Genomic DNA, 14,643 nt, shown 5'->3' with positions numbered 1-14,643 from the left:
CGACGAGAAGATGATGGTGCTGCCTTGCCCCCCGGATCTGCCTGTTTGTGCCGATGACAAAGTGAGCGCCGACGGGCCCTTCTGCTTCGTCTACACGACCTTATTCAAGAAGGTGAAGCTCAAGTTCCCTTTCACCCGATTCGAGAGGGAACTCCTCACCGAGCTCAACATTGCCGCCGCCCAGCTTCACCCCAACAGCTGGGCGTTTGTTCGAGCTTTTCAAGTGATGTGCGACCACCTGGGGTTGCCCGCATCCGTGGATGTATTCCTGTTTCTCTTCGAAGCCAAGCACCCAGGAGACCGCCTGTGGGTTAGCTTGAACGCGATTGCTGGGAGGTCCATCTTTGCTATCTTCCAGCAATCCTACAAGGACTTGAAGGGGAAGTTCGTCCAAGTGCGCGCTAATGACAAGGACGCCTCCCTTCTCGACGGCTTCCCCTTGTACTGGGTGGACAAGGGGAAGAAAGAGTCCAAGAGCTGTTTCAGGAGACCCAGAAGTCCTGACAGCATGGGAGCATTGGACAGAGATCTCTGTCTCTTCTGGAAAAGGGTGGCGGACGCCAACATTACTTTCCTTACCACCACCTTGATCTGCTTCGAATTTTACGAAGACCAGCTAGAAATTCGAATAGGTTAGAACATTAAAAACTGTTGTTTTAATACTGCTTCTGTTTAGCTGTTTCTGGGCGTCTTGTGCGTTATGCGCAAGACTTTGGTTTTATCTTTCCTGCACATATCATCTGCTTTGCTGTGTACTACCTTATGCACTTATTTTTTCCTTGAGTTAACCCATGCATTTTCGTTCCATGCAGATAACATGTTAGGCAAAGGCATGCTCGCTGAACTGAAGGCGCTCGCCCGAAACCACGGGTTGGCGACAGGTTCTCAAACGGTGCCCAACTCGGTGGTGGAGACAGCCATCGTCCAAGGGCGATCACCTCCCAAGGAACCTGCCCAACGCAAGAAATTGGTCCTCAAGAGACCTAAAAGGAAAGCCCCTCAGGTGATCCACGAGGAAGAGGAAGAAGATGACGAGGCCACCGAAGATGGTTTGGTCTCAAAGAGGAAGAGGGTGGCACCTTCTTCACCGCCTGCTCCACCCCCTCTTCCAACCTCAACACCTCCGTCGACGCCTGCTCCTCCTCCATCATCGCCACCCCCACGGGCTCCTGCCTCACCAGTCCAAGCGGTCCCACTGGCCACTGCGCCACCTGCAGTTGAGGCCCAAGAGCCAAACTTCATGGAGGACCCCCCAAGCGCCTCTACACCATATGTGTCAGCTGGAGGGGGTCCCCCTTCAAACGCCTCAGCTGCAGAAGCTGCTCTAATCGGGGATGAGGTTGCTCATACCTCTCCGATTCTAATCACCGAATCCCCGATTCCGTCGCCACGCCAGGAAGCGCCTACTGAAGATCCTGCTAAGGAAGGTGGCGACGAGAACCAACAACAGGCTCACCTGGTGCCTCTACAAGCAGCAAACCTCCCTTTGGAGGTCACAAGGATGTGGGAGCCTCTAAGTGCCAAGTTGAAGACCATAGCAGAAGATATCCTAGCGATCATAACCAGAGCTGTGGAGAGCTCAACCAGGAGGCTCCAAGACGACCTCTTCAACCTCAAAACCGAAAACAGCACTATGAGGGTCGAGGTGGAGAAGTTGTCTTTCAACCTGACGCTCGCAGAAATCGAACACTCCCGAGTGGAGGATGCCATGAACACCGAGCTCAGGCTGGCGCGCAAGGAGGCCGCTGACCTTCGCCACAAGGTGCATCAACTTGCTCAAGAGAAGGTTGAACTGGAGAGCAAGATTGTGCCCCTTCGCGTCAGAGTGGTTGACCTGGAGGCTCTCATGAAGGCTGACGCCGTCAAGGTGCAAAAACTAGAGAAAAGGTCAGCTGACCGAGAGACCCTCCTTGGGCAGGTGGAAAAGGCGAGGGACGACGCCATAGCTGATCTTGCCAAAGCCAACGAAGAGAAAGGAAAGGCAGTTGCTGAACTGGCCCAAGCGCAAGCGGAATCCAAAAAGGTTACTGAAGACCTTCTCCAGGCTCAAGAGATCAATGAACAACTCAAGAAACAGGTTGAAGAGCTGGAGCAACAGAATAAAGAGCTGAAAGAGCAAACTGAAGACCTCAAGAAGCGGATTGAGGAACTTCAGAAGCAAATTGAAGAACTCAAGCTGAACTCCGCTCAAATTCTGGCTGCTGGATTCGAAGCTGCGCGGGAACAATTTGCTTGCCTGTTCCCCGACCTGGATCTCAGCATGGTGTCGCTGAACAATGAAGTGGTGGATGGAAAAGTCGTTCCTGCTGAAGACTAATCAATTCTTCTTCATCTGCTACCTTTGTGCTTTCCCTTGTATTATAACTTGTAATAAACTTTATGTCCCTTCGTGTATATGCTCTGAACTGTTAACTGTTAATGACAAAGGCTACGTTTTCCCTTTTATAACTTCTTCACTCGCTTCAACTTTCCTTGCTTGTTTAATTTCAAAGAAATGACTTAGGAAAACTGTAGGTACAACCTTTGGCTTAACTGCTTCGGATCACTTCAGCCTTAAGCAACAAACACTTAACAATTCGTAACCTTAAGGCAATTAACCTTATCGTAAAAATATCCCTCAAGCAATGAACTGTAACTCAGTCATTGGCTTAAACACCGCTCCACTCGACCTGCTTCACCAAACAGGTCTTTTAACCTTCTCGCCGTTGTTTGAACTCTTCCCGATCGCCAAAGACTCTTGGTGATATCAGCTTCTTTCTAGCCTCATGCTTTGGCCATTGTTCCTTTGTCTGGGGGAGAACTGCCTTTTGGGATCCTTCTTTACCTCCCTGAACTTCAGAACAAAAGACCGGTTGACTAGGCGTTCTCTTCGAACCTACCTTAGCCACCTTCCAAACTTCTTCCACCCTCTGCACCATACCTGAACTCGTTCGAGACGAGAAGGATTTTATCTTGCCTAAGCTCACATGTAGGCAAGAAGGTCTTTAACTCGCCTCTACATTGCCCCAGGGGTTACATCTTCTCGCCCCCAGAAACAGGGAGGACTTTTCACTGGTGCCTCTACATTGCCCCAGGGGTTACATCTTCTCGCCCCCAGAAACAGGGAGGACTTTTCACTGGTGCCTCTACATTGCCCCAGGGGTTACATCTTCTCGCCCCTAGAAACACTGAGGACTTTTTACTCTTCCTCGCCTGCACTCGCTCGACGGCGAGGAGGTCTTTATCTTGCCTCAGAACGCACGAGGGCGTTGAGGTCTTTCATCTGGTGCCTCCGATCGCCGAAAGACGATGAGGACTTTAAAACTTTAACTGGTGCCTCCAATCGCCGAAAAACGATGAGGACTTAAAAACTTTTTAGAAAACATGCGATATATCTTTACTTGCCTTAAATCACGTACAAGTGACAAGGTCTTTCTTCAAAACTTTTGGAAAATAGCAAACATGCAATCTGAAAACGCCTTATACTTCGTAAACTCTTCTTTTATTGGGTGGCCTCATTAAAAACCCTCCTTAGGGAAAAAAGAGTGCCCCCTTCAAACTGTTTTATCAGAAACATCGTAAATAACCTTTGTGTTCGTCTTTACTTACAAAAGTTCTCAACTGTAATACAACTTCAAGTGCGTGGCGTTCCAAGTGCGAGGAATCGCCCCTCCTTCCAGCGTCTCTAAGCGGTAGGCGCCGTTCCCGAGCACCTCGGTTATTCTGAACGGTCCCGTCCACTTGGGCGACAGCTTATTCTCCATCTCGTACTGGTGGGCTTTTCTCATACACCTTCCCTGTGGTCTCGCCGGCCGCCTTCATAATTTGCTTCTCCTTTATCTTCGGCGATGTGCTTTCTCCGGCGATCTCCAACTGCTTGGTCGCCCGAGTTCACATCTGGCGACTTCGTATTTAACCCAGTGATCGCCTATTCTGATATGCTGGAGATCGGAACACGCCAACTTAATAACTGGCGGCTTCACGAGCCCCCCGACTTCCTTCCCTTCTGCCAGCCTGGCGCTTTGCCAACACGCCTATACTGTAGCAGGATGCCACGTCATCACTTCCGACTACCAGGACGGTACAATTTTCTTTTAAATAATTTGTTTATCTTTAATTTTTTTTATTTATATTGATTTTTTTATATGAACATTTTTTCTCTTTTTTTACGAAATAAGGTTAATTTTTTAAAAATTATAAATATAAAAGAATCGTATTAACGTAACATAATTTTATTGTAAAAAAATATAAATCAAAGTAAAATAATACCAAAATCTATTTCAGTTCTAGGTAATTATATTTCATTTTTTTTTTCACAACGTCATACGAGATTCTCACGACTTCCCCTTATTCATAATTCTTTTCACATGCTCACATTTCATTAAAAAACAATTACCCCGTAAGAATTCCGTTTATGTTGCACTATCTCTTTTTGAACACGTGTCAGGTGAGCAATGTATTGTACTGACACAGACTGAATCTTTACGGAGAAAAGGACCTAAATTGACAAACAAGAAAAGAAAAAAAAATTGCTCCAATTAGAAAATCACACATCAATGTAGCCCTGAGTATTTGCACACAAATCAATATTTAATTTCAACCACAGATTTTTTCATTATTCCATTCATGTGAACAAAATAAACTAAATAAACTAAATATACTTTTGATCTTATATTTTGTTTAAATTATATTTTATTATTTTATTTTAAAATAAATTTATTTTTCTATTTAATTTAATTTTTGTATAATTTTAATTTTATATGTATATTATTTTTATTTATATAAATTGTATGCCTAACATGTTTACTTAAGAGAAAAACAATTTACTTAATTAACATGTAAGGAATAGAAAAAATATACAACAAATGAAAAATTATTTTTAAAATAAAAATATTTATTTTAAATAAGTGAACTAAAATTATATCAAACACAATAAGAGAAATAAATTATATTTTAAAAAATATCTTTTATTAATGGTTTATATAAAAAAGTTAAAAATTCCTTTTATTAATGGTAGAAATAAACACTTTTGAATAATAAAAAGTATATTTTGAATTTATTACAAATAATTTAATATATATATATATATATTGATTATTAATAGAAACTATTAAAATTTGGATATAAAGATAAAACGAGTGGAATGAAATTGATTTTATCCATTTATTTCAATATGTTATCTTTTATCTTTATTGTTAAGTCAAATCTCGTTAATTTTAAAAAAAATATCAACAGTAATATTACATTATAATTTAAAATATTTGCAGTAAATTTAAAGTATAATTTTTTAATCATAATATATTTATAGATTTAAAATATCTATTTATTATAAATTATAATTATATAAAAACGGATTTTATTACATTGGAGTGGGACGCAGCTACTAAAATTCTACCCTCTCTTCAAATTTATCAAATTAACCTAATTTTTAAAAAAAAACACTCTTAGTTTCTTTTTAAAATAAATTTTGAATGAGTCGAAATTAAAAAAACAAAAAATAATATAGAAAATAAAAATGATGAATTGATTAATCAACCTTTGAGTTTCTCTTATTTTTCTTCAAGTTTTTTTTTTCCATTGGTGGTTTTGTAATCGGAGAATCTGATGATGTTTACGTTAAATTTTTAAGATTCACTTGATGGTAGATACAAAAAGAATGATGTTTTTACCAAATAAAAGAGTTGTTGATAATGGAGCAGAGAGAGGGATTGGTAATGGAGTGGAGAGAGAGAAAGTTATTTGAAACGTGAGATTTGATGTAAGAATGGAGCATAGTGAGAATATGTTCTCTTTCTTTCTGTCCGTTGTTGCCTTGAAATAAGGAATTAAGGGAATAGTGGGTAGTTAGTTTGCATATAAAAATTGTCTCATAACATTAATTTAAAAAATTAAAAATTAATTTATTTTTTAAGTAATTCATATAAAATGACAAAATATTTCATTGTACTAATAAAATGAGAAATAATAAATAAGGGTAAAATCAGAAAAACACCAAAAAAACGATTATAAAAAAGAATTCTCTTTATATATAACTAGTGAAAACACAGGCGCGATTGCCTGTGTACCCACATTTTCATATTTTATTCAATTTTCACGATGATAGAAATGTAACATACATACAAATAATTTTGGATAAGTCGAAATTGAAAAGAAAAAAATGGAGTGCATGTAGTGATTAAAAGTGAAAGTTATTTTATTTTATATGTGAAATTTGGTGTGAAAATGTGTGAGAGTATCTTCTTTTTGTTGTCTTAAAATAAGGAACTAAGGGAAGAGTGTGACAGTCATATAAAAACGTGCACATTAATATTAATTTAAAAAATAAAAAAATATATTTTTTAAGTAATTCATATGAAATAACAAAATATTCTATTATATAAATAAAATGAGATATATTAAATAAGGGTAGAATTAGAAAAAATTTGTTTACACAAAAAACTGATTATAATGAGAAATCCCCTTTATATATACTAGTGGAAATACAGACACGATTGTGCCTCTGTATCCACATTTACCTCTTTTACTTAGTTTTCACAATGATAAAAATGTAACATGCATACAAAAAATAATTTTGGATGAGTCAAAAATTAAAAATAAATAGAAATATAAAATATATACGACAAAGAATTTCCTCTTCTTTATTATAGATATAAATATTTAATAAATAAATTAACAGTTACTTGATAAAAAAGATAATGTTATCACAGTTTCATCATTAATTTCAATATTGATTAAATCTTTAATCAAACACGCTTAATTTAAAAGGAAAAAAACTGACCTGGTAATAATTTTTCTCTATAAATTCAAGGTCCTCTGCAGCTCAAACCATGCTTCTCTTTCTCTCTCAGTCAGTGTCCTGGCTTTTGTTGAAGTTCTACACTTTTTGTGAATCTTTTTCGTGCAGAGATCATAGGAGGAAGAACTATTAGCTTTGATCCTACGAGATCTCTTTCAGTCTCTTTACCCTTTGTTGCCTTAATTCTCTGCTTTTGATCTTCAGGCCACCACATTGCATCACTCTCGTGAGACACCTTTTTCTTTGCCAGATTATTGCATCACTCTCGTATAACACTTTTCAATCACAGAGTGAAAAGCAAAGCCACTGAAATTGTGTATTCTGCTGTGTTTGGTTCTGTTGTGTGATACATATATATACATATACAGAGAGAGCGAGAGAGAGAGAGAGGATGGCCACAAGGAACCTAGAGAAGATGGCTTCAATTGATGCTCAGTTGAGGTTGCTGGTACCAAGTAAGGTTTCTGATGATGACAAGCTTGTTGAGTACGATGCTTTATTGCTGGACCGCTTCCTTGACATTCTTCAGGATTTGCATGGGGGTGATATTAGAGAAACTGTAAGTGCCATGCCTTCAGTCCCACCACACTACACTTTTCAAGTTTTTGTTAGGTTTAGTTTTGTGGGGTTTATGATAAGACCCTATTTTTGGCCCGATAGTGATGGTTTTGTGATTCTCCATTTCAATTTTCATGAGATGGTAGACGAAAAGATGGTAGCTTTGGCTTCATTTTGACGGATTTCTGAAACCCTGTTTGTTTTTTGTGAAATGGTAAGGATTTTGGTATTTGAAAATGGTAATTTGGTGAGACTCTAGAGAAGAATTTTTCAACTGCATCATTAGAAATAAAATTTACGAATTAACATATAAAACGAATAATAAGTTTCAAAATCATTATGCTCCTTTGGATTTAAATCTGCTTTCCCCTGCAGTTACTTTTGAATTGCTAGTGATCCTCTTGATCCGGGCTATGTATGCCCTCTGGAATGGGTGGTTTGAACTATGTTTCGTGAGTTTATGAATCCCGAATTCTTTGTTCTGTGTTTCTTGTCATTATGCTCCTTTAATTTTTTAGTGAAATACCTATTCATGCTTTGGTAAATCAAATCAATTGTACCTGGATATTGGCTTTGCCTACAAAAAGTCTGGCTTGTGTTTTTTCCTCTTCACTGCATAGATGTGGCTTATTGGTTTTGGTAATTTGATGTTGACTAGGTTCAAGATTGTTATGAGCTGTCTGCTGAGTATGAAGGGCAGAATAACCCTCAGAAGTTGGAGGAACTTGGGAACATGCTAACTGGTCTTGACGCTGGGGATTCTATTGTGATTTCCAAGTCGTTTGCTCATATGCTTAATTTGGCCAACTTGGCTGAAGAAGTTCAAATTGCTTACCGTAGAAGGATTAAGTTATTGAAGAAGGGTGATTTTATTGATGAGAATTCTGCTATCACCGAGTCAGATATTGAAGAGACCTTCAAGAGGCTTGTGAATCAACTGAAAAAGACCCCTCAAGAAATCTTTGATGCTTTGAAGAGCCAAACTGTAGATTTGGTCCTAACTGCTCATCCTACTCAATCTGTTCGTAGATCTTTGTTGCAAAAGCATGGCAGGTTTGTCCATTACTTATTTCAATCATGATTTTTGTAATGTAGGTCGGAGGAGGTGAATCGGTACTCCATTTGTTAGATATTTATTAATTTACTGCGCTGAAAACCAGTGATATTTAATCCCTGACAAGGGAAATCCTATATTTCTACCACTTGGGCTGTTTTCATAACTAAACATTTATCTTTCAGTTGACAATAATTGCCTTCTTTTATTTCAGGATTAGGAATTGCTTGACACAATTGTATGCTAAAGACATAACACCAGATGATAAGCAGGAGCTTGATGAGGCTTTACAAAGAGAGGTACCTAACTGCTGATTGTTCTTGATTCTATATACTTATATGATGACATTAATGACAGCCACATGGTTGGTTCTTACTTAGAGTATTATGCAACTTTGCCTATATGTTTATTTTAGGTAAACATCATAATTGAGATCGATATTTCCATGGTGTTTAGACATCATAACCTTTTGATTTATTAAGTAGTGACATTATTTTTGTTGGTTCAGCTAAAACAATCAGAGGTAGGCGTGTTGTATGTTTATTTTTGTGGGAAGCATTGCATAATGAGTGGATTTATGCGTTTGGTATCCAAAATTAAAACATTTTGGTTTTCATAAGCATTTGCCATCTTGTGTATGGGTTGAGAATTGGCATAAACTTTTATATAATTACAGTTACGATGATCTAATCTAGCTTCAACCTGTGCAACATCAGATCAAAGTATTAAATACTTAATCTTTTATTGTTGGTCAAATTACTTATTTAAAATATTTTTCATTATATTTTAGCTTTGATTCAGTCTATGTTGCTGGTTAGCGGAAAAGCTCTAGTTTTAAGGATTTGATTCTTCCGTTTGAATTTTCTATTCTAATTTTTCAATTAGATTTGAATTCTATTGACGGACTTTTATAAAACGAGGATTCAATTTTATTGTGGTTTCAAATTGGTGATTAAAATTACATTTGACCATATGCCAATCCTTTTGGTATGGCTAAGGCTCTAATATTGTTTCTCTCATGCAGATTCAAGCTGCATTTCGTACAGATGAAATTCGAAGGACCCCTCCAACACCTCAAGATGAGATGAGAGCAGGAATGAGCTACTTTCATGAGACCATCTGGAAAGGCATACCAAAATTTTTGCGCCGAGTTGACACAGCTTTGAAGAACATTGGCATAAATGAACGTATTCCACATAATGCCCCTGTTATTCAATTTTCTTCTTGGATGGGAGGAGATCGTGATGGTATCTTTCTTTTCTTCCTAAGCAGTTAATGAGTGGAAATATTCCTTTTTATGCTGTATTATTTGTTAAATTCGTGAATTTTTTGGCTGAAGTATGTATTTGGTATAGATTCAAAATATTTACACTTTCATGTTCCTTATTCAGTTTTTTTTCTACATTAAGCTATCATCTTCAGTGTCAAATAGTTCCAGAGCATGTGGCTCGTGTTGTATTAATCACTGTCTTACCATCTGCCTAATGTGTGTTGCAGGTAATCCCAGGGTAACTCCAGAAGTTACAAGGGATGTGTGTTTGCTAGCTAGAATGATGGCTGCTAATTTGTACTTCTCTCAGATTGAGGATCTCATGTTTGAGGTATCAAATATACTGGTCATTACAGATAATCTATTTTATTCTAGCATCAAGGTTAGTGTTTTAACATCTTGCTTCTTGTTTGCTCCTGGCAGTTGTCTATGTGGCGCTGCAATGATGAGCTACGTGTTCGTTCTGATGAACTCCTTACCTCCTCAAAGAGAGATGCAAAACATTATATCGGTGTGTACCATGTAGCAATGATAACATTTTGATCTGAATTACAATCAATAAACTTATATTCTTTACTGGAATCTATGACATTGATAGGAAAATTTCATTTTCAATACTAAACTAATGTGGTGGTTCTCGGACTGGTTGATTCATTTAGAATTGAATCTTTTGATTAGTAAATAGTATTGAATGATAATAAATATTTATTGCTCCAGAGTTTTGGAAACAGATTCCTCCAAATGAGCCATATCGTGTTATTCTCGGTGATGTAAGGGACAAATTATATAATACACGTGAACGTGCTCGGCAGTTGTTAGCCAATGGAAGCTCTGAAATCCCTGAGGAGACGACCTTCACAAATGTCGAACAGGTATCATCCGAAAATTGTCTGATAAACTTTTGTGAGATACAAATAATTGAACTTTTTCACCTATAAGGAAGTGCTTTGAAGTGACTCATTATTGCTTCCAATCTTTGGCTTTAGATTATGTTCATTTTTTAACACTCTGAATTTCTTGCCATTTTCGCAAGCCATACAAATATGACTAGTTCATTCTTTGATGTTCATGTTAGTAGCAGTGCTAAATTTCCCATCCTTATGAACTGTTTCACTTCTTGATTAAGGGAATACTGACATGTATTAGGTTTGGTTGATCCCTCTAAAAGTTTAAAGAGGATCATTTTCAAACCACTTGGAGAATTGTGTGTTGCTAATAGTTGTAGTAAATATCTGTTAAGTTGACAACGTTTCTTCTCTCAACTCTAATTTCTTACTAATTTGGTTCAAACATCATCAAGTCCACAACTCTGAAAATGCAAGATTATGAGTTTTCAGAATAATCGTGATAAGTAATTTAATATATTATATATAAACCATATAACCTCCAATTTTTTCTTGTAGTTCCTGGAGCCTCTTGAATTGTGTTATAGGTCGCTGTGTGCTTGTGGTGACCAACCAATAGCTGATGGAAGCCTTCTTGATTTCTTGCGCCAAGTTTCCACATTTGGGCTTTCACTTGTAAGGCTTGATATCCGTCAAGAATCCGATCGGCACACTGATGTTATGGATGCTATTACAAGGCACTTGGAGATTGGATCTTATCGAGAATGGTCAGAGGAACGCAAGCAGGAATGGTTGCTATCTGAACTCAGTGGAAAGCGCCCTCTCTTCGGTCCCGACCTTCCTAAAACAGATGAAATTGCTGATGTATTGGAAACCTTCCATGTCATTGCTGAACTTCCTTCAGACAGCTTTGGTGCTTATATCATCTCAATGGCAACAGCTCCATCTGATGTTCTTGCTGTCGAACTTTTACAACGTGAATGTCATGTTAAGCAGCCATTAAGGGTTGTCCCATTGTTTGAAAAGCTTGCTGATCTTGAGGCTGCTCCTGCTGCACTGGCCCGCTTATTCTCTGTAGATTGGTACAGAGACCGTATCAATGGGAAACAAGAAGTTATGATAGGGTACTCAGACTCAGGAAAAGATGCTGGCCGTCTCTCTGCTGCCTGGGCACTGTACAAGGCTCAAGAGGAACTCATAAAGGTTGCAAAAGACTTTGGTGTTAAGCTTACAATGTTCCATGGCAGAGGAGGGACTGTGGGAAGAGGAGGAGGTCCCACTCATCTTGCTATATTATCTCAGCCACCAGATACAATTCATGGCTCACTTCGGGTAACAGTGCAGGGCGAAGTTATTGAACAGTCATTTGGAGAGGAGCACTTGTGCTTCAGAACACTTCAGCGCTTTACTGCTGCTACACTTGAGCATGGAATGCACCCTCCTGTGGCACCAAAACCAGAATGGCGTGCCCTCATGGATGAGATGGCTGTCATTGCTACAGAGGAGTATCGCTCCATTGTTTTCCAGGAACCCCGTTTCGTTGAGTACTTCCGATGTGTAAGTTATTTTTGAATACTTCAGTATAGAAAGATGTCCTTGAAATCTAGCAGTTCAAATGATAACCTAATTGCCATAATTAACCAACACTGCATTAATATTGTTTCCATACAAGATGAACTTCATGTAAACATTCTTAATGTTAAAAATATTTCGTCAATAACATTTATGGCTGCTGGTTATCATTTATTTTTTCCCAGAATCTTGCAAATATAGTATTATCAGTTACAAAAACTTGATTTGGAATACAATTATATATCTGATGATTTAAGAAACATTTGCTCTTTCCTTTGAAGTCAACTATTTTTCTTGCAATTTCTCAACTTATTTTCTTTATAACTGAATATTGCAAACCGCAGGCAACTCCTGAGTTGGAGTACGGAAGAATGAACATTGGCAGTCGTCCATCAAAAAGAAAGCCAAGTGGAGGAATTGAATCACTCCGTGCAATCCCATGGATCTTTGCTTGGACTCAGACAAGGTTCCATCTGCCTGTATGGCTTGGCTTTGGGGCAGCATTTAGGCATGTAGTTAAGAAGGATCCAAAGAATCTGCAAATGCTTCAAGATATGTATAATCAATGGCCTTTCTTCAGGGTCACCATTGACTTAGTTGAGATGGTGTTCGCTAAGGGAGACCCCGGGATTGCAGCCCTTTATGACAAACTCCTAGTGACAGAGGAACTGTGGTCATTTGGTGAGCGATTAAGGTCTATGTATGAAGAAACCAAGAGGCTTCTCCTACAGGTAATTTATTATTACTGCTGTAGACTTCATATCTATATTATTATTTGATATTTATGATGGTACCATCTTGTTTGTAGGTTGCTGGACACAGAGATCTCCTTGAAGGAGATCCTTACTTGAAGCAAAGACTTCGTCTTCGTGATTCGTACACCACAACCCTTAATGTCCTGCAAGCCTACACACTGAAGCGTATCCGTGATCCTGACTACCATGTGAACTTGAAGCCACATTTGTCCAAAGACTACATGGAATCAAGCAACCCAGCTGCTGAGCTTGTGAAACTCAACCCTACCAGTGAATATGCTCCTGGTCTGGAGGATACCCTTATTTTGACAATGAAGGGTATAGCTGCTGGAATGCAAAACACTGGTTAAGCTTTGTGGCTTTGTTGCATTTCTTTGCAAGTAGGTTTGTGGCTTTGGATACATTTTAACCAAAAGTTGTCGGCTACAGAAGTGAACTAGCACTAAATAACAGTTAATCTATCTTTTTTCATGCAATAAAACGGGATATTGGCCTATGCATGCCTGGATTTTAACTGCATTTTCTCTTCTTCTCTTTGATATTGTGTGTTTCTTTTTAGTTTCCCTGTTCATCTCATAGGGATTAGTGCTTTAGAAATTTAAAATCGGTGGGGCAACAAGGTACCCTTTGTGCTCGACGCTCTCAAATTCTATTACATGGGGAACAAACCTTTCAGAGGTTCACCATAAAGGGTGCATTTGTCACTATGTGGTCCAAAAGTGACAAATTTCATGAATGATAATACCCATTTGAATCTGTGCCAATGTTTGACCTTTTAGCACCACTGTGCTAGTCTTTTCTGCACCTCTCAACGATCAAATTTTAGTTTTGCTCTTATTTTCTTATAAGGTAGTGTGATGCATAGACAAGTTAAAAAAGGAAAGAAGAGGGCCATTTTACAAATTATCTACCTCTATCATGATTTCACGAATTTTATTATCCAATTTTTTTCTCATATATTTTACCATATTTTTTAAATATGGTATATTTTATCGAAATGTTAAATCTGCAATAAAATGTTGACATGTTCTTAAAAACAAACTGCTTTATTGCAATTTAAAAAAACCCGATAGTAGATTAAGCAAGAAAAGTTAGTGGTGACCTATGCAACATAGACACTGACACGACATGGACACAGAGATACGTAAAATCTCTAAAATGTAGTACACGGGTACACGGATCTATATATTATATAATTATGAATTATATAAATCGACAATAAAGATTTATGTGCACAAGTATGTTCCAGATTATTTTTTGGAGTAGAAAGATGTATTTCATAACTGGTTCACAAGGATTTGTTTCTTATTTTTATACTCGTAATAACAATTTATACAATAAAGTTTGAATTTTTAGAAAATTAATGTATTTTTCCTTTTTAAAATTGTGTTAGAGTTAGAAATCTAACAAATACTTTGTTGGAGATCCCACATCGACTAAAGATGATGACATTTCATTGTATATAACTGGGTGCAAACCTCACCTCATGAGCTGGTTTTATGGGATTGAGTTAGACTTAAAATTCACTTTGTAATATGGTATCAGATGAGGACAGATCCTGGTATCTTCTATTAGTATTTTTTATTTTTATCATTTATATATAATTATGTTTAGTATTAAAAAGTAAATAAAGGATTGTTTTGCTATATTTTAAAAATAAGTGATAAAACAAAATTTTATAAAATACAAAATATGAATATAGAAGTTATATATATTCACATTTTTTATTTATTTTTATCATTATCACACATATATATATATATATATATTTTGTATTTATTAAAACTATAAATTTATATTATAATATTCTAATT

The 14,643-nt window shown here is 37.4% G+C and overlaps 1 protein-coding gene across 1 annotated transcript; it reads left to right on the top strand.

Annotated features, from left to right (window-relative positions):
- The first annotated feature begins 6,679 nt into the window (after positions 1–6,679).
- Positions 6,680–13,348, top strand: LOC137818387 (phosphoenolpyruvate carboxylase). Its single transcript, XM_068621792.1, has 10 exons — positions 6,680–7,334; positions 7,992–8,386; positions 8,602–8,686; positions 9,412–9,634; positions 9,885–9,988; positions 10,081–10,168; positions 10,375–10,529; positions 11,061–12,059; positions 12,419–12,805; positions 12,883–13,348. The coding sequence occupies exons 1-10, from the start codon at positions 7,167–7,169 to the stop codon at positions 13,177–13,179; spliced, it is 2,901 nt and encodes a 966-aa protein (XP_068477893.1). The 5' UTR covers positions 6,680–7,166; the 3' UTR covers positions 13,180–13,348.
- Positions 13,349–14,643: the final 1,295 nt, after the last annotated feature.

The sequence above is a fragment of the Phaseolus vulgaris genome, chromosome 11, assembly GCF_000499845.2.
Source record: "Phaseolus vulgaris cultivar G19833 chromosome 11, P. vulgaris v2.0, whole genome shotgun sequence".
NCBI classification, from domain to species: Eukaryota; Viridiplantae; Streptophyta; class Magnoliopsida; order Fabales; family Fabaceae; genus Phaseolus; species Phaseolus vulgaris.
Note: the sequence above shows the minus strand (reverse complement) of the source record. Positions and strands in the feature narration are given on the sequence as shown.